Genomic DNA, 18,225 nt, shown 5'->3' with positions numbered 1-18,225 from the left:
CTGTATGAGGTTCGCCCTATACAGTCTGTGTGGCGACCAGTAAATTTGGTGTAGTAATTTGAATTGGATTAGTCTCGTTCTAACTTCCCTGGACACCTTTTTACTATTCTGCAAAATTGTAGTCCATTCCTGATCTGTAAAAGCCACACCAAGGTCAGATTCCCAAGCTAACTGGAGGGCGGGTAGCCCTTTACTCGTGCCCTTAATAAGCATTGAGTAATATTTAGAGACTTCACAACCCCCCCCCCCATGGCTTAAGATTTTTTTGATGTAGCTGAGATATTCAATAGTTGGAGGTGGTGTGGAGGAGGAACCAAAGGTTTTGAGCAATTAGTGCCGGAGCTGCAAGTACCTCCAAAACTGACTTTGTGGCAACTGAAACTGTGCTTTAAGGTCGTTGAAGGACTTGAGAATCCTCCCCTGATACAGGTCTCCGAGAACAAGTATCCCTCTCTGGACCAACAGTCTCCAGAAAAACGGCGACTTATTAATGCAGAGTTTGGGATTGAGCCATATGGAAGCCTCAGTATGAAGGTGGGAGTTAAAATTTAGTAGCAAGGCCACCTTCTTCCAGACCGTCTGCAGAAAAGAAAGAATGGGGTGGGTTTGTATATCTGGTGGGAGCTTGGTGGTTAAAATGTGCATCAGAGGGAGTGGTGAGCACAAAGTACTCTCCAGACTAAGCCATGGGGGGGGGGGGCTCATTCTGGAGGGAGAGCCCAGTGAACCATGTGTCTCAGACTGAAAGCATAATGGTAAAATAGTAGATTTGGGACCCCCAGGCCACCCGACTCCACTGGTTGCTGTAGCTTTTTAAGCTTTATTCTAGGGCGTCTGTTATTCCATATGAATTGGTTGCATAATCTGTCAAATTGATGAAAATATTTTGATGGGATTTTTAGCGGGAGTGTTTGTAGTAGGTAATTAAATTTTGGAGCACAATTCATTTTGATGATGTTAACTTTACCCCAAAGGGTGAGAAACAAAGGGGACCATCTAATTATGTCGGTTCTGAACTTGTCCAATAGAGCTTCAAAATTAGCCTGAACTATGTTGTATAACAAACGGGGGAATGTAATGCCCAAGTATTTAATACCAGTCTGAGGCCAGCTGAAATCCCCCGGCTGGAACAGGGTTTTGGGGCAGAAGGCTGTCAGAGGGAGCGCTTCAGACTTTGACCAATTTACTCTATATCCTGATATATTAGAGAACCGGTTAATAATTCTTAAGAGAGCAGGTAGAGAGCGTTCTGGCTGCGATATTAGGACCAGGGCGTCATCAGCATAGAGCATCAATTTGTGATTATTATTGTGGACCTGGATACCTGGACAATCAGGGTCTCTACGTATTGTCGCTGCCAGAGGCTCTAAAACTAAAGCAAAAAGCAGAGGACTCAGTGGGCAGCCCTGTCTTGTACCCCTGTGGAGGTCGAAGGACTGTGATATAATACGGTTCGTTAGTATTGATGCTCTTGGATTGTTGTAGAGAAGTTTGACCCACCTTATGAATTTTGGGCCAAAGCCAAATGCTTCCATTACACAAAATAGAAAACGCCACTCCACCCTGTCGAATGCTTTCTCTGCATCTAGGGAGAGGGCTATAGCTGGAGAAAAGTCCCCCGTAGGGGATTTATTCTGGGTTGCCCACATAATATCAATTAGGCGTCTAATATTATCGGCAGAGCAGCGAGTCCGAATAAAACCAACTTGGTCGGGGTGTATTAAGTAAGTCATGACCTTATCTAATCTGGTTGCTAGTAACTTGGCTAAAATTTTGCAATCGCAATTGATCAAGCTTATTGGCCTGTAACTCTTACAGTCAAGCGGGTCTTTGTTTTTCTTTAAGACAAGGGAAATAAGTGCCTCTGACAGTGTTGGTGGCAGGCTGCCCTTATCCAGGGCCTCCTCAAACATTTGCAGGAGTAAAGGGGAAAGCTCCTCTGCAAAGTTCCTGTAAAACTCTGCTGTAAACCCATCCAACCCAGGGGCCTTGTCAATTGGGAGATCTTTGATTACCCTTAAGATCTCTTCCTTTGAAATTGGGGCGTCCAGGGAGTCCACCTGTGTCTTAGAGAGAGTTGGGAGGTTGAGGGGGGAGAGAAAACTGTTAATTTCCTGAGAGTTTGCTTGTATTTCTGAGGAGTAGAGTTGCATATAGAAATCTCTAAAGGCTTCATTCACTTCAGAGGGTTTTGACACCATAGTGCCATCCTGTGCTCTAATTGCTGCTATGATAGTCTGAGCTTCTTTTTGTTTAATATATCTTGCAAGCAGTTTGCCAGGTTTATCTCCATCTTCGAAGTATTTCTGCCTAGCCCGAAATAGAGAAAACTCCATTTTCTGAGTCAAAATTGAGTTAAACTCATATTTAAGTCTAGTTAGGTGGGTCAGATTTGCTGAGCTCATGTCTGCCTTAAAAGCGGCTTCAGCTATGGCAATCTTCCTCTCCAGGTCTATCTGCTTGGTCAGAGCAGTTCTTTTCTTATATGAGGCATGCTGGATGATGAACCCTCTAATAAAGGCTTTCAAAGCTTCCCATGCTACACCCGCACTGGGAGCTGTAGAGAGGTTAATTTCGATATAAGAATTGATCTGCTCTCTCAAGGAGTGGAAAAAGTTGGGATCATGTAAAAGGCTTGAGTTTAGCCTCCATCTGGGAGACTTGGGGGGGGGGGGGGTACCAAATGAGCTCAGATGCAGGAGCACCGAGGCGTGGTCAGAAACGTGTATACTACCAATAGAGCAGGACATTGCTGAGGGCATGATAGAATTTGACACGAGAAAATAATCTATTCTTGACAGAGTGTTGTGGGGGGCAGAATAAAAGGTGTAATCTCTTGTGGATGGGTTGAATACTCTCCATACGTCCACCAAACCCAAGGTCCTACACATTTTTATAGCGACCGAAGCTGATCTAGAGTGTCGCTGTGAGGGAGTGCTTCGATCCAGTATATCATCCATGACCAAATTGAAGTCCCCTGCTATCAGGATTGGGTAGTCGCCCATATCACTAATTTTGCATTCCAAGTTTCCAAAAAAGGTGGGGTCGTCGATGTTTGGTGCATAGATATTGCTTAAAATCATCCTATGGCCTTGAATCTCAGCCAAGAGTAGCAATGTCCGCCCATCTTCATCCTTAACCATCCGGGAGCATTTAAACTGTAACTGCTTATGAATTAAAATTGTGACACCCCTACTCTGACTGCTGCCACACGAAAAAAATACCTGACCCACCCAATCACGCCAAAGTTTATCTGACTCTTGGGGAGACAAGTGAGTCTCTTGAAGAAAGACAATGTCAACTTTTTTTGATTTGATATGTCATGATCTTCTTTTTTTTGATTGGATGGTTAAGGCCCTTTACATTCCAGGTCATCAAAGTAAAGGCCCTTTATTGCTTATTCGCCATCATGCAATACGTATCAGACGTATAGCAGTGGGGTAACTTATTATTAGAACCAGGAGTTCAATACAGAGTGGACAATAAACATTTAAACAGATACGTCTGGGGCAACCGAGAACACTAGTCACCCTCAGGTGGGCTATGAGCCCCAGAAAGCAAAACATAAACTTTATGGTCCATGACTCTAACCAGTCGAACAGTCATAAACAGGACCCGTCGCCAGCAGCAGCAGCATATTAAGTCGTTGTAATATGAGTAAAACAGTCATTCTGGGACTTAGCTAACTGAACAGACCTCTATGCAGGTTGGTTAGAACTGTCCCCTGACAAACTGAAAAGGGCTTCATGACAACTGAATTACTAAAAGAGGAATTTAATAGTCTTAGTGAGCTTCTCTACCAACGCAGATTGTGTTGTATTCTCAAAAGTAGCACAACTGAATAAATCAAATAAAACTGCGAAGCCCTATAATATTTAAACTAAACAGTTAAGAGGTGCAAAGTATAGCGTGTATAGCGTGTTAATTAACGCTAGGGCGAAAAGGAAAAAAAAAGGGTAGCGTTTAAATCCACGCCCTGACTGTAAATAACTCAAGGTAAAGACAGAATGTAGTCCTGGGCTTTTTTGGGGTCAGTAAACTCACGTCTGCCCTCCGTCATTTTCAGCACCAGCACCGCTGGGAACAGTAGGGAGAACTTTATCTTCCTTTCGTGCAGCAGCCATTTACAGGGATTAAATGCCGCTCGTTTGTCCGTGACAAGTTTGGAGTAGTCAGGGAAGATCATAATGCGGTGGCCGTTCCAGTTCAGCTGTCCCAGCATCTGCGCAGCTTCCATGATCCGTTCCCTGTTCTGAAACCGCAGAAATCGGGCGATGATGACCCTCGGGGGATGAACGTCAGGTTTGCGTCTCACCAGGCTGCGGTGTGCGCGGTCAATCTCCAGCCCGCCCAGGAAGTCGACCTTCAGGAGCCCTCTGGAAAGCCGGCGAAGCGCAGGTTGTTTCTCCGTCCTCTGTTTTCGAGGTCGTCTAATTTCTGTCGTAGAGCGTTCACTTCGTCACTAGTAGCAGGAGGATTTTCCTTTAGCACTCTGCTAGCATCCTCAAGGAAATCTAGACGAGACTCAGCGTTGCTTATTCGAGTAACCATATCCGCTAGCTTAGCCTCCACTGCCCTCGTAGCAGTTTGGATAGCATTCAGCTTGCTCTCTTGTGTCTCGGAGGTTTCCTTAAGTAGCACGTAAATACTTGCAATGTCTTTGGCCATTTGTTCAGTTGTAGCAGTCTGAATAGTATCCGACATTGGAGGTGAGGGCGGGTGCACATCATTAGCTTTCGCTGTGGTTTCCTTGCTAGCGCCTTCTTGCTGTCGAAGCGTAAGTTTTTGTTGGTGACTCGGCATTTCTGAGCTTTCACAAAGAGTCTTCAAGCTTCCCACTGTCCTGAGGTTATATTTTGTAAGTGTTGTTTAGCGTAATTCTCTAAGTCTAATGCAAATTAGCTGCCGCTGTGACGGAGCTTCCCCATTCAAGCTGCCATCTTGACCGCCTACGTCACCCGACTCCAGATGGCCACTGATTTAAGAACACAGTTGTGTGAAAGAAGCAAAAACGTTATTGCATACTCGGCTGTGGATGAAAGTATAGACATGATGGGCATTGCACAGCTGGCCATCTTCATCCGTGGAGAGGAAATATTGAACATTAAATCGATGCACGGGACAACAACAGGAAAATACATTTTTTAAAACATATGTCAAAGTGTAACCGATATGACAAACTTGTTGGACTTATAACAGATGGAGCGCCGGTGTTGTGCGGTGAAAAAAGCGGACTAGTCAGCAGGATGCGAGTAAAGATGCAGGAGGAGAACTGTACCGGTGAGTTAACAGCATATCACTGCATCATACACCAGGAAAGGCTGTGTGGTAAAGTCCTAAAAATGGAGCATGTAATGATCACCGTGACGCAAACCGTAAATTTGATCCGAACTAAAGGTTTAAATCACCGTTAATTTCAGTCTTTTATGTGGGAAATAGATCATACAGAGGTCCGTTGGCTGAGTTGTGGGAAAGGTCTCAATCGAGTTTTTGAGCTCAGCGAGGAAACCTGTCAGTTCATGGACATGACATGTATGATGCGGTGAAGGCATTTCAAGTGAAGCTGTCACAAATGCACCAGTGCAACCTGCCTCACTTTCCCTGTTGCCAAGTAATGTTGAACCAAGTCAGCGGACTTTGCAGAGCCAATGCAGGGGGGCGCAGTATGAAAAAAAAAAAAGAACGCTGCTAGCATAATGGACAGGTTTTTTGACGGGGCGCCCACACAAACGCAAAGCAGGAGATGAAGCATCGCCAAATATGTTTCCAAACCAACTTCATTCTAAGCCAAAGACTAGAAAATATGGTGAAGCAAATCTTCCCTTTGGCTTCACCTGCACAAGTGCAGAGGTAGGTCTCCCTGCAGGATTGGTTTTCCCTGCGTCGGGAGCAGCGCTGGGCTGTTCAAATCACGGACAAACAGGATCCCACATTCTTGATTTTTAGTTTACAAACACTTCTTGTAATGACTAACGACTCCTGACATTTTGGAGATGTTTGCTCTGTATACAGTAAAGTTGCAGCGGGATACAAATAACATCAGGCTGATCCTGCCACGATTTGTCCCTCGGTTCAAATCACGGACAAACAGGATCCCACAGCTGTTTATGTTTTTGAACCCATTTTGCACAGAGAGGCATTTTTTGATAAATGTATTGATATCGATGTTGAATATTATTACACAGGAAAAAAACAACTACATGTAAAATAATTACACCGTGACGCCTCTGCCTTTGTAAATGGAGGGACAGTAACTGCGTGTAAAACCTGCAGACAGTCAGATTAACAGTATTTGTCTCTATCTGCCATTCTGCAATTCATCTCATGTAAACAATAACGTGGCCACAGCGTGACGTGAAAAAAGGCGCATACCTTTGACGTTGAGTGACGAACTCTGTATTCCTCGTCCACACGTAAACGCAAAAACAGAGATTTAAAAAAATCTCAGTTTTCGGTGATTTGAAACACTGTTTAGGTGGACGAAAAGCCCAAATGCACAGAAACAGCTCTGTGTGTGGACGTAGCGTAAAAGAGTTAGTAGCTTATTTTATTGCTACCTGTAATTTATTGCAGTTTACTTGTATTTGTTTAATTGTTTACTAAATGTTTGAGGTGTGAAATAAACCGTGTGAAAACAAAATATGGGTGTGTGTTGTTGGAGGATGTGTTTGTGCGCGGGGGGGGGGGATTTTTCTTGTAAAACACAGGGGCGCCTAGCAAAAAAGGTTTGGGAACCACTGGCTGATGACGGTCTTGGAGACAGTGACATCCTCAATGCTGATTTGCTGATGCAGCTGGTCGCTGAGGTTATGTACTTCACCAGGTCCACGGTGTCTGTGTATGTAGGAGCTTCTCTAAACATATCCCAGTCTGCACATTCAAAGCAATCTTGCAGAACAGGTATGGCCCCCTCTGGCCATGTTCTCACCCCTCTGTTTGTTGATGGGTCTGTAGACTGGGGTGAGAAGTATGGAGATGTGGTCTGATTGTCCAATGTAGGGGAGGGGTGAAGCCTTGTATGCATGCTGGATGTTTGGGTAAACAAGGTCTAACATGTTGTCCCCTCTTGTTGCAAAGTCAATGTTCTGATGAAATTTGGGTAGAACTGATTTAAGTGTGGCATTGTTTAAATCCCCGGCGACGATGAAGAAGCTGTCAGGGTGGGCTGTTCGCAGATCACTGATAATCTTGTAGAGTTCACTGAGTGTTCCACTAGCTTTAGCATTAGTGCTAGCACTGGGTGGGATGTAAACAGCAACGATGATCACCACAGTAAACTCTCTTGGGATATAAAACAGCCTGCATCTGACTGCTAAGACCTCCACGAGTTCTGAACAGTGCACAGACACAATTGGGAAACATAACTGTAATTTTACAGTTATGTTTCCATTTTGGCATACTCATCTAAAATCAGAAAAAAAAACATTAAATCAAAACAGCAAAGTTATTTGCAGCCATTTACCTTTTACCCTTTTTTATAACCATTTCAAACTATTTACAGAACAATCAGCTGTTCTGCATTAAATAACATGGCACACAAATTATTTGTGCCACTCCAAAAAATAATTTCTGTCCACTATAAAGGAGAACATCACAGCCTGATACCTGCAGGTCTGACAGCAGCAGGTGTATCACTGCTGTTTCTACCTGGAGACAGTGTTTACACTGTAATCTGCCTTTGGTGGCTTTTTGGTAACATCTGTAACATTCAGCAGTCGCCTCATTGTTCTGACACACAACACAAAACTATCCAAAACACCACTAACTAACTACACAAGACAACACATTAACTACACACTCCAAACACGCTAAATGTCACAAATCTCCCACATCTCAAAACTCTCTCTCTCTCTCTCCTAAAACTTCCCCGTCTTCCTGAACAACCCAATGTCATGTTGCCATATCATTCTTTGCATTTTTCCACCAACACAGACGGGCTGTTTTTTTATTTTTTGGTGATAAGCAGAGAGTGCTCGCTGCGCTGTCCTTAGACAGTAAACGTGACGAAACTATTGAGGAAAAACAGGCATATATATTGTTTATCATGACTCTGGTTTTACGTGGCCTATCAACACAAATTAAAAAATGGTATATATCACCTTGTTGCTTTGTCATCTTAAAGTGGTCATGTGATTGGCTTAGCACGACTACTTTATTCTTCTTCAGTCAAACAGCAGCACTCATGCGACTGTTTTGCCCCCTGAGCTTCAGGTGTTGTGCCAAAAAGTGATCGTCGGGCAGAAAGTGAATGCCGCCCACGGGAGCGCGCAGCTGCTTAAAGCTGCAGCACCCGGATTACTTACAGCTACTTCCTGCAGCTGATATAAGATGCTGTAAGCTGAACACAGCTTCACCCGTCTGTTTGTTGAAAAATAGTAACGCGACCACATTTTCTTGTTAGTAACGGTAACAGCATTGTAACGATAGAAATAGTAATTAGTTAGATTACTTGTTACAAAGTAACGCTGTTACTTTTAATGCCGTTATTCCCATCACTGCTGATGGCAGTTTTAAGAATGCAGCTATGCACAGCTTCAATAAAATAAAAAGGCACATTCTGACTTGTCCATCATGTAGAAATCACCTTTGCATAATTTTAAAGTTACATATTATTATAAATTCCACATGGTCTCACAAAATTTGCAGATGTCTTAACTTCAGTTTTGGTAACATACTCTGAACTGCATAAAAATGGGAAAATACATTTAGTACAAAGCACATCAGTGGCGTTCAGTAAGACAGTTTTACAGACGAGCAGAGATGGGACGAGAAGGCTCAACATCATTAAGAGGCAACAATAGTTTCAGTGCAGTAGAGACGATGCACTGCAGCTGAATAACAGCAAAGCGTTTATTGTGAGGATGCCAGTTTCTGCAGTTTCCCATAAACTTTGTGTGCTTTATTCCCTACATTCAGGTTGAGGGGTCAGATAATGATGATGGTGTTTTTAATTGGACAGTCCCAAGAAAAGATATAGGAAAATATTACAAAATAGATATGAGTTGTTAATAACTTCTTAAGTACACAGACTACAACGTAGTCTGTGGAGGCAGCAAGCGCTGTTTGTATAGTCCTCATTAAGACTGGGTTGAATGCTAATGACTAATAATAATCTCCTACCTGTTTTGGTGATAAGTGGGCCAGAATAAAGCAGGGAGACCACCAGAGAACTGCAAAACAACTTCAGTGATCAAAAAATAAAGCATGAAAAGCACAGACAGTGGCTGCAGTGACACTTTTCACTGTGTTTAACACTCGCTGTCTTTGCTCTTCTTCGCAGCTCACAGACCAACAACAACACGAGCGACAGAGGCCCACACACCAGTCGTAGCACATACTTCATCTGACAGCAGAGCTCACTGCAGGCAGACGGACTGGCTCTGCAGTAGTGCAGACGTTGAACACGCTCGCTCTGTTCGAGCATAAATTCTGCAAGACTGTGATCACTGTGACTGTTAATTTATTTGGAAAGAGTAAATGTGAGGATTACTAATAGTGACAAAGCTCCGGGTCTCGTAAAGCAACAATGCACCACATATTTCCAGCAGAAATACACATTCACATGTCTGTAGCTCAGGTCAAAATACTGACTTGCAGAACATATTTCAGGCAGAAATATATGGTTAAATCCCTGCATGTCAACTATCCTTGGACAGGATGCTAAGCCCAACTTGCTCTATGAATATGCATAATCGGTAGATAGAAAGACGAAAGTGTTTGTGTGAATGAGGCATGTTGTATAAAGCGCCTTAAGGGCTTCGGGAGAGCAGAAAAGCTCTAAATAAGAATCAGTCCATGTGTCATTTACATAGATATGGTTGTTGAGTGCTTTCTGCCTGCCTATTTGTATTGCAGTAATTGCTGGATTTTGCAGGAAACAACACTTAATTAATGTATAAATTGAGATTTTGCATTTTATAACAGAACATTAGCAGTGCGGTAAGTAATTGTTTCATGCTTTGATTTCCAAAACATAAGTAATCAATTATGACACAATGGATCACTTAGATCACTTTCTGTCTTCTGTCTTGCCTGTTCGATGAGCAAAATCTCTATTCTGTGTGCTGCAAGCAAATATCAGTATTTTATAGAAAGGCTAAACATTATGATACCATATATCATATCACCCATTAGAGCACTTCGCTCTCGCTCTGCAGGCCTACTTGTTGTTCCTAGAGTATTTAAAAGTAGAATGGGAGGGAGAGCCTTCAGTTTTCAGGCCCCTCTTCTGTGGAACCAGCTTCCAGTTTGGATTCAGGAGACAGACACTATCTCTACTTTCAAGATTAGGCTTCAAACTTTCCTTTTTGCTAAAGCATATAGTTAGGGCTGGAGCAGGTGACCCTGAATCCTCCCTTAGTTATGCTGCAATAGACGTAGGCTGCCAGGGATTCCCATGATGCACTGGGTGTTTCTTCTTCACTCACCTTTTTCACTTACAGTGTTTTTTAGACCACTCTGCCTGTAATTATTAGTTGTTATTAATATCTGGCTCTCTTCTACAGCATGTCCTTGTTCTGTTTTGCTCCACTCACCCCAATCACAGCAGATGGCCCCGCCCCTCTCTGAGCCTGGTTCTGCTGGAGGTTTCTTCCTGTTAAAAGGGAGTTTTTCCTTCCCACTGTCACCAAAGTGCTTGCTCATAGGGGGTCATATGATTGTTGGGTTTTCTTTGTTTTCTTTGTATTATTGTAGGGGTTTTACTTTAAAATAATCGCCTTTAGGTAACTGTTGTTGTGATTTGGTGCTGTATAAATAAAATTGAATTGAACTGATTTGAATGGAATTGATTGGAACACCTGATGAGTGAGTAAGTACTTTTGGCAATGTAGTGAATGTGATCCGGACCAAACCTTTTCTATCTTCATCATCTTAGTAGCTTTCTTTATTTCCTGCTTTTAGTGATGTGTTTCCTGATTCACTACCATTCCTCTGTCTAATATTCTTTATGCAGCAGCTCCTCAAAGTACTGCATCAGTCTTTCAATTCAGTTCAATTCAGTTCAGTTTTATTTATACAGCCCCAAATCACAACAACAGCCGCCTCAAGGCGCTTTATATTGTAAGGTCGACCCTACAATACTACATACAGAGAAAAACCCAACAATCATATGACCCCCTATGAGCAAGCACTTTGGTGACAGTGGGAAGGAAAAACTCCCTTTTAACAGGAAGAAACCTCCGGCAGAACCAGGCTCAGGGAGGGGCGGGGCCATCTGCTGTGATTGGTTGGGGGGAGAGAAGGAAGACAGTCTTCATTTGTTAACACATTTCACCAATCTCCTTACTCACACTAACCTGTTGCACATCTTTTCACAGCTCAGTCTTGCCGTCTTTCTCTCTGCTAATTGATACAAATGCTTTTCTTCTTCTTTATTGTCCAGCCTCAGATATAACTCGCTTTGAGCCTTTTGCTTTGCCAGCTCTCTCTTTGTGTTATGCATAGTTTCCCATAAAGTTTGCTGGTGTTTTCTTCGTCTCCCTGGCTATCAAATGTGTTCATTACTAAACTCTTTGAATATTTTCCAGTGGATACACCAAACACCTTCTTGGCAGTCTCCCACACTACTGCAGCTGTATTTTCACAGTCACCTGGTAATTCGTCTCTACCACACAGAACCTGTCTCAACTCCAGCTTTCACCATTTCATCGTTGCTCTGCCTTCACTTGCTTCCACATTTTGATTTCCAGAGTCATTCTACAATCTACAATCCTTTCTACATTTTATAATCTCCTGTCCTTTTCAGATTGCACCTTCTGCATTAGATATGGTCTACCTTCTTCTACTCTTATACCTCACTCTATGTTGCTTCTTCTTGAAGTAGGCTACATGGTCACCATGGCCGTTTCTGTCCTTTTGGCAAAATCCACCATCTGTCCTTCTGCATGCCTCTCCTTAATACATATATACTTGTCACCTCTGTTCACTCGACCTACATGTCCACTGAAGTCACCTCCAGTTACCAGCCTCTCCGCCCTGGAGACACTCTCCATCCTGACATCCAACTCGTGCACACCGATAGTCTGATCTTGTCTGACATCCACCTTCACGCCCTGTGGCTTCCATTGTCTCATCTTCTGAGACTGAAATTATGTGGAGCATCACTAAAGTAAAACATTGCCCATATGCACACCCACTTTTGCATATCCTGTTTGGGTATCCAGCATTGTGTTATACTTAACAGATGGTATGATAAGCCTCAGAATTATTCAGCATTCATCTTTTTATCTCTACTTGTGTTAAATTTTGATTCTATTGACAAGAGTAAGATAATGCTTGCACTATTATTTCATCATATTACTACTAAACAGATCAATCATACATTTTATGATTATGCACTAATCCAGTATAAAAGGTTTTACTCTTAGTCTTTCAGAAACACTTTTATTCTGATGATGCTGTTGGTAAAGTCAGGCTCTGGATATTCATTCTCTTTAGCAGAATGAATATCCAATGAATCCAATGAATGAATATCTTTCACTGGTAGAAAACTTATTTGGATTCATTGTATAATTTTGATTATTGATTAAATTTGATCATCTATCATGAATTCTACTTTCATGAAATTTTACCTGCCACATTTAAGATCATTTAAATGATGAACCTTTGACTATACTATATTTTTAGCTGATATGTTTGACTGACTCTGTCTTATCTCATTTCAGGCCACAACGCAGTATGATAACATCTGTTCACGCTTCCATATCTTCAGTGGATAAATTGCGAAAGCCAGTCGCTACTATGCAATGTGTGTAAGCGACCAGTGGTGGTGCTGTGGCCCGAGGCGGGATGCTGCTGACAGTCGGTCAGCATGACTCTGCTGGACTTGTGGCTGTCACGCTCCATCCCCATGTGCCTGCTCCTTCAGAGCCTTGTCCTAATGGCCTTGTGCTTTCCCTCGGCCAGCATGTGTCCAAAGGGCTGCATATGCCAACGCGATTCCCACCTCCATGGCTTCAATGTTACCTGCAGTCAGTCCCGCCTCAAAGAGATTCCTCCCAGTCTACCAGTTGACACTGTCTTGCTGAGGCTGGACCACAACCAGATCGGCAGCGTTCCCGATCTCGCCTTCCATGGACTTAGGTTTTTGAGGGAGCTAAACCTTTCTTACAATGCAGTGGAGACTTTAGGGGAAGGTGCATTCACTGGCATAGAGGCAACTTTACAGGTGCTGGACCTTTCCCACAATCGCATCACTAGCGTACACAAGGATGCCTTTGCTCGACTGAAGGCCCGGATTATTGTGAACGATAACCCCTGGCATTGTGACTGCGCCCTTCAGCAGGCTATTGGAGGAATGGCCCATAACCATGAGGCTGCTGCCCGGGTTCTCTGCAGAAGCTCGGAGCTCCACGACCAGGAGGGACAGCCGTTCTTGGCGGTTGACATAGATCTCTGTAACTTGGCAAAAAGGACCACAGATTATGCTATGCTCGTAACCATGTTCGGTTGGTTTGCTATGGTCATTTCATATGTGGTGTATTATGTACGTCAGAACCAGGAGGACGCGCGACGCCATCTGGAGTACCTCAAGTCTCTCCCCAGTAAGCCGAAAAAAGCAGACGAGACTGATGACATAAGCACTGTTGTCTGACAGCAGTGGCCCCGTGACTGTGTTCAGCAGAAACCTGGTGAACACCAAAATGTTTTACATTTTTAGCATTTACTATACCAAACTTTTATGTAATATGAGCATCAAAATGTATTTGACTGTCTGTCTTTGATAGGGTTTGCTCATGACTACGATGACAGGAGGAAGGCCGCACCAACATTTTGGTTTTTACAGTACAAAGAAAGTCTTGAAAAATTCGAATCTCAGGTTTAAATATTTAAATGGTAATGACTTTTGTAGAGGCAGTGGAACATCTGAAAAAAGCAAAATTATTTGTAAAACATGACACACTGTTTTTCCCATTTGTCTGTTTCATTTGCCGTCTATCTGTTGATTGATCTATCTGTCTAGATTGCTGACAATCTTAAATTTTAGGTTTTTGTAGCTACAATACAACAAGGTCTTTTCAAATGTAGGTTTATAATTGGGATATAGCATTAAATGTAGCCAATAATGTGGCTTTTTAATTTTATTTACAAGTTTATTATGAAAAGCTTACTAACCATTTTTAAAAGTACCCCCTTTGTGTAGCAAAAGTAATTGCACAAATAATACGTTTTTATGACATAAAAGTATCTTGTTATAACAAGCTATTTTATTATGGTTTTAGCGACGTGCTGCCATGATAAACTGCACAGGTCAGGCATTGAGGCTTTACATTAAAAGCCTGTAAAGTCATATGTGGTACCATAACAACATAGCTAAAAACAAAAGCTAAAAACAAATAGCTAATAAAAACAAGGCGTTTAAAAGCCAGAAAGTGCTATTAAAATACACCATATTGCTAAAATTACTGGTTCGCTTTCACAAGCACATGAACTTGAGTGACATCCCATTTTTAATCCATAGAGTTTAATGTGATGTCGGCCCAAATGTTGCAGCTATAACAGCTTCAGCTCTTCTGGGAAGGCTTTCCACGAGGTTTAGGAGTGTGTTTATGGGAACTTTTGAAAGATTTTTCAAAAAGTGCAGAGCCCAGCTCCTGAAAAACAATAGCACACCATAGTCCCCCTTCCACTAAACTTTACACTTGGCACAATGCAGTCAGACAAGCACCGTTCTCCTGGCAACCAGTTCAGTTCAGTTTCCTTATATTGCACCAAACCACAATAACAGTTGCCGCAATGCGCTTTATATTGTAAGGTAAAGACCCTACAATAATAAAACCCACCAAACACTGACTTGTCCAACATATAGTCAGACACCATGCTTAATACCACTAAATCTAATGTTTTGCATTTGCATTGTGCTTGTTGATTTAGGCATTATCTGGTTGCAGATAATAATGGGAAGGTCCATTGGTTTGTTTGGTAAGCTATCATAGAAACGTCAAAGTCCAAAGTAAGATCATTTGGAATATGAATATGATCCATTTCTGCAAATATGTCCAAAGTCTGGAATTTACTTTTTTTTCCAAATGTGTTTGCGTTGGATCGAATGTGTTCGTGTCAGTCTATACTATCACTGCAGCAATTAGATATTCCATGGTGTTTCTGTGTATTGCAACATTAAAAACTTCACTTCTTTTATCAAACATTTTAAATCACTAAACTAAACTAAGTCACTTCAGCTTAAAATGCACAAACTAAGCTCCTGTACAGGATGGAGCTATCTGTGGTATGTCCGTGTGTGTGTGTGTGCGTGTTTTCACAAATTGCAAATTTATTGATTAAAGAGTAAAACCGCTGAAAACTTCAAATATGTAAATAATCAATCTATAATGATGTCAGTGTTTCATTTAAATATTTAGAATATTTAAAGTGGAATAATCTGCTTCATCAAGGTCTGATTAGATTTGAGTGATCAAACATCCCAGCAAATGTCATTGGGTTCTTACACTGTTAAATCACGACTGACATTTTTCTTAGCTTGAAACCTTTTAAGTGGTTGTTTGAAGTAAAAGCATTTTCAGGGGCTTTGAAAGCTGCAGAGTGTGGTTGTATCCAGACATTAATTGAACTTCCCAAAGTTGAAACTTGACCATCACATCCACATCACGCTATGCTTGGCAGAAACATATGTATGTTTGAATGTCTTCCTACAGAGGCTGTCTGAAAATGTGAAATGTGTGAAATTTAAATGTGTCCTGACATCATATTGCAACTTTCAAAGAGCTTTCTTGTTTTTTATACAATCTGGAGGACACAATCAGTGGGCTCTAAGTCTTGTTAAGAACAGGATTCATAATAATCTCTCTCAGTTTTGGAGTTGTTCATTATGAATTTATACACATATTTCTGATTTTAAACAAATGTTTCAAGACGTTTGATTCATATTTTAGCATATTAATGGTTAGAAGTAGATCTTAAAATATCAACATATTACTTCCAGCATGGTTGGCTGGAAGTAATAACATCCAGTGTAGTATTTGGTTTTGAATATGAACTCTTGCCTTCAGTGCTACCACAGCAGGAAACGTAATGTGCTTGGTAATGCAGTTTAAATGAAAACCCTTAATGTTGAGGGGTAGGATATGATGAGTAACACCAACATATGAGGGACTTTGGTCATGGACCCTGGAGAAGTTTCTTTTATTCATGGAAGTACTCAATCGTGAGACAAAGTCTGAGTCATAGAGTCAGAAGTCAGCCACATTAACAGCTTAGGATTTCTTCCAGTACATCCTGATGGAACAATCCCCTCATTTTATCCTGTAAGGAACTCAGAAGGAATTTGTACCAAACTAAGATCTCTACACAAAAACAGACATGGAAGATCTACGTTTGCTTGCATTCAGCTTCAGTATAGAAAGCAGCTGGGTTAGCAGAAGGTTATCTGACTAGTGTAGTAACTGACTCCACTCTTCACTCCTATCCCAAGCCCTCTATAAATCATTATTTCTGTTTTTTATTACTCTAATCATGAACATAAACTCTGGCTTTGGCCTTTCTAGAGGATACAGGCCTTCAAGTTTTTACATTTTCCAGATTATAATCATGCCAAAGGTGCCATGAAGAGATCAGACAAGACTTCCAGGTTTCCCTCCAGAATATTTGTAATAGTATGTTGATCACATGATGACAACTCAAAAACATGCTACAACTACAGGTTGCTTTATTGTACTGTGTATTTGTTCCTTCAGTTTGTGGCATCTTTGTTTATTGCTATTGCTGTTGTCAATCAGAGTAAATCTTTGTATGTCTGTACTGTGCAAAGGGAGCACAATACTAAATGTCAGTTGCAGCTGACTCTAATTGTTGGTAGTGTTACTTTCCTTCAGTCTCAGAATTATCTCTTCATTGCATTCCTTTGTAACAGGCCACACTGTTCTGATGATTCTGTTTTTGTTTTATAACTTTGTTCTAATTGAAACACATTAGCATTGAAGATTAATGGAAACCCGATGGAAAACCAGTACTGATAAAAAAGATACATATGGAAAAGTACAAGAAATTATATTCTCTCCACAAAACAATAATTTTAAGTTGTCCTGCAAACAAGTGATGTATTTTCTCTGAATCTGAATGTTCAATTCATGTTGTACAGTAGCGGTTATAAAATTGACTAAGGGAATACGTCGTGAGAATATGTAGCTATTGAGTGCTAGGATCACATGTAAATAGCAATGTGGATGTTTTGTGAAATACCTGGATGTTTTGTGAAATACCTGAAAACCCTTTAATTTGTTGGTCTTGTCTTCAAAAGACAATATCCTACTCCACAAGATGGGATCAGGATCAGTCTGTGAAATACATGTACAATGTCATGAAGCAAAGTGTAGCCAAGGATTTGAGAGTTTTTCTAAGTGCCTGAATATTTCTCTTACAGTTCTTTTCTTTTTATGTCTTCTTTTTCCATCTCTTTGCTTGGACTTTCAGAGTTTAGGATTATTACTGTTTAGTGGATTTGTGCTAGCTAGAAAAAGCAGAATCAACCATACGATATATGAACTATAGTATACCATATTGCAGATCTTGCACAACAAGAGCAGTGTGTAATAGACTAACACACCATGTTAGCATTGACTTTCATAGTTGTGGCATGAAATACAGAAAATAAAATAAAGAAGGTATGTAATGGTTCATGGTATTTTCTTTTCGCAGCATTTGCTAGTGAGTGATGGATTACCTTTGGCTAAACAGATAACTCTTGTCTGTTAAGCCAACATTTCAAAGTTAGTAGGGTAGTAAACTATAGGTGTACAATAATGATTATCATTATGTCAAAGAGACAGTTTTTCTCAAATGGTAATCTGCAGCAAATATATAACATTCTAAGAAAGATTTGGAGAGAATTTAGCTTGTTTCAGTGAAAATAGCAGACCGTTCTCACTCTTGAGGCGTAATATACTGACGGTTTGTCACGTCCCAAGGTGTTCCATAGGAACGCGAAAGATGACTTTCAGCGTTCCTATGCTACGCGCCGGGTTATGGATGAAATCCAGTAGAACGACGGTACCCTAGCCCTAACCTCCTATTGTCATGAACCGCAGTTCATGCACACAAGCAGGATCCAAAAGCAGACTCAATACGCTTAATGTGAGCGTGCAGATTTTATTGTTTTAACAAAAGGTGACCCGGAACAACCAAGGAAGCAAAATCGCAGAACTGAAGGAAACCGGGAAGACAAATTACACAGGGAAGCCATAATCAGGACTGTGGGGGGCTGCAACG

At 41.4% G+C, this 18,225-nt stretch overlaps 1 protein-coding gene across 4 annotated transcripts in view; it reads left to right on the top strand.

Moving 5' to 3' along the window:
- Positions 1-17,634, top strand: part of lrrc3b (leucine rich repeat containing 3B) — a 35,820-nt gene extending 18,186 nt beyond the window's left edge. For 2 of the 4 annotated variants that reach the window (XM_085446331.1, XM_085446332.1), the window contains exon 2: positions 12,666-17,634. In XM_085446331.1, the coding sequence (XP_085302457.1) occupies positions 12,812-13,594 (783 nt within the window). In that variant the 5' untranslated portion in view covers positions 12,666-12,811 and the 3' untranslated portion in view covers positions 13,595-17,634. Of the gene's footprint in view, positions 1-11,214 lie in introns of those variants that run through there. The other 2 variants (XM_085446330.1, XM_085446329.1) reach the window with 2 other exon arrangements.
- The last annotated feature ends 591 nt before the right edge of the window (positions 17,635-18,225 follow it).

Source organism: Copadichromis virginalis, linkage group LG22 (assembly GCF_057382275.1).
Source record: "Copadichromis virginalis isolate Kocher_CV1m ecotype Utaka linkage group LG22, C_Virginalis_male_GT1.1, whole genome shotgun sequence".
In the NCBI taxonomy this organism is placed as follows: Eukaryota; Metazoa; Chordata; class Actinopteri; order Cichliformes; family Cichlidae; genus Copadichromis; species Copadichromis virginalis.
Note: the sequence above shows the minus strand (reverse complement) of the source record. Positions and strands in the feature narration are given on the sequence as shown.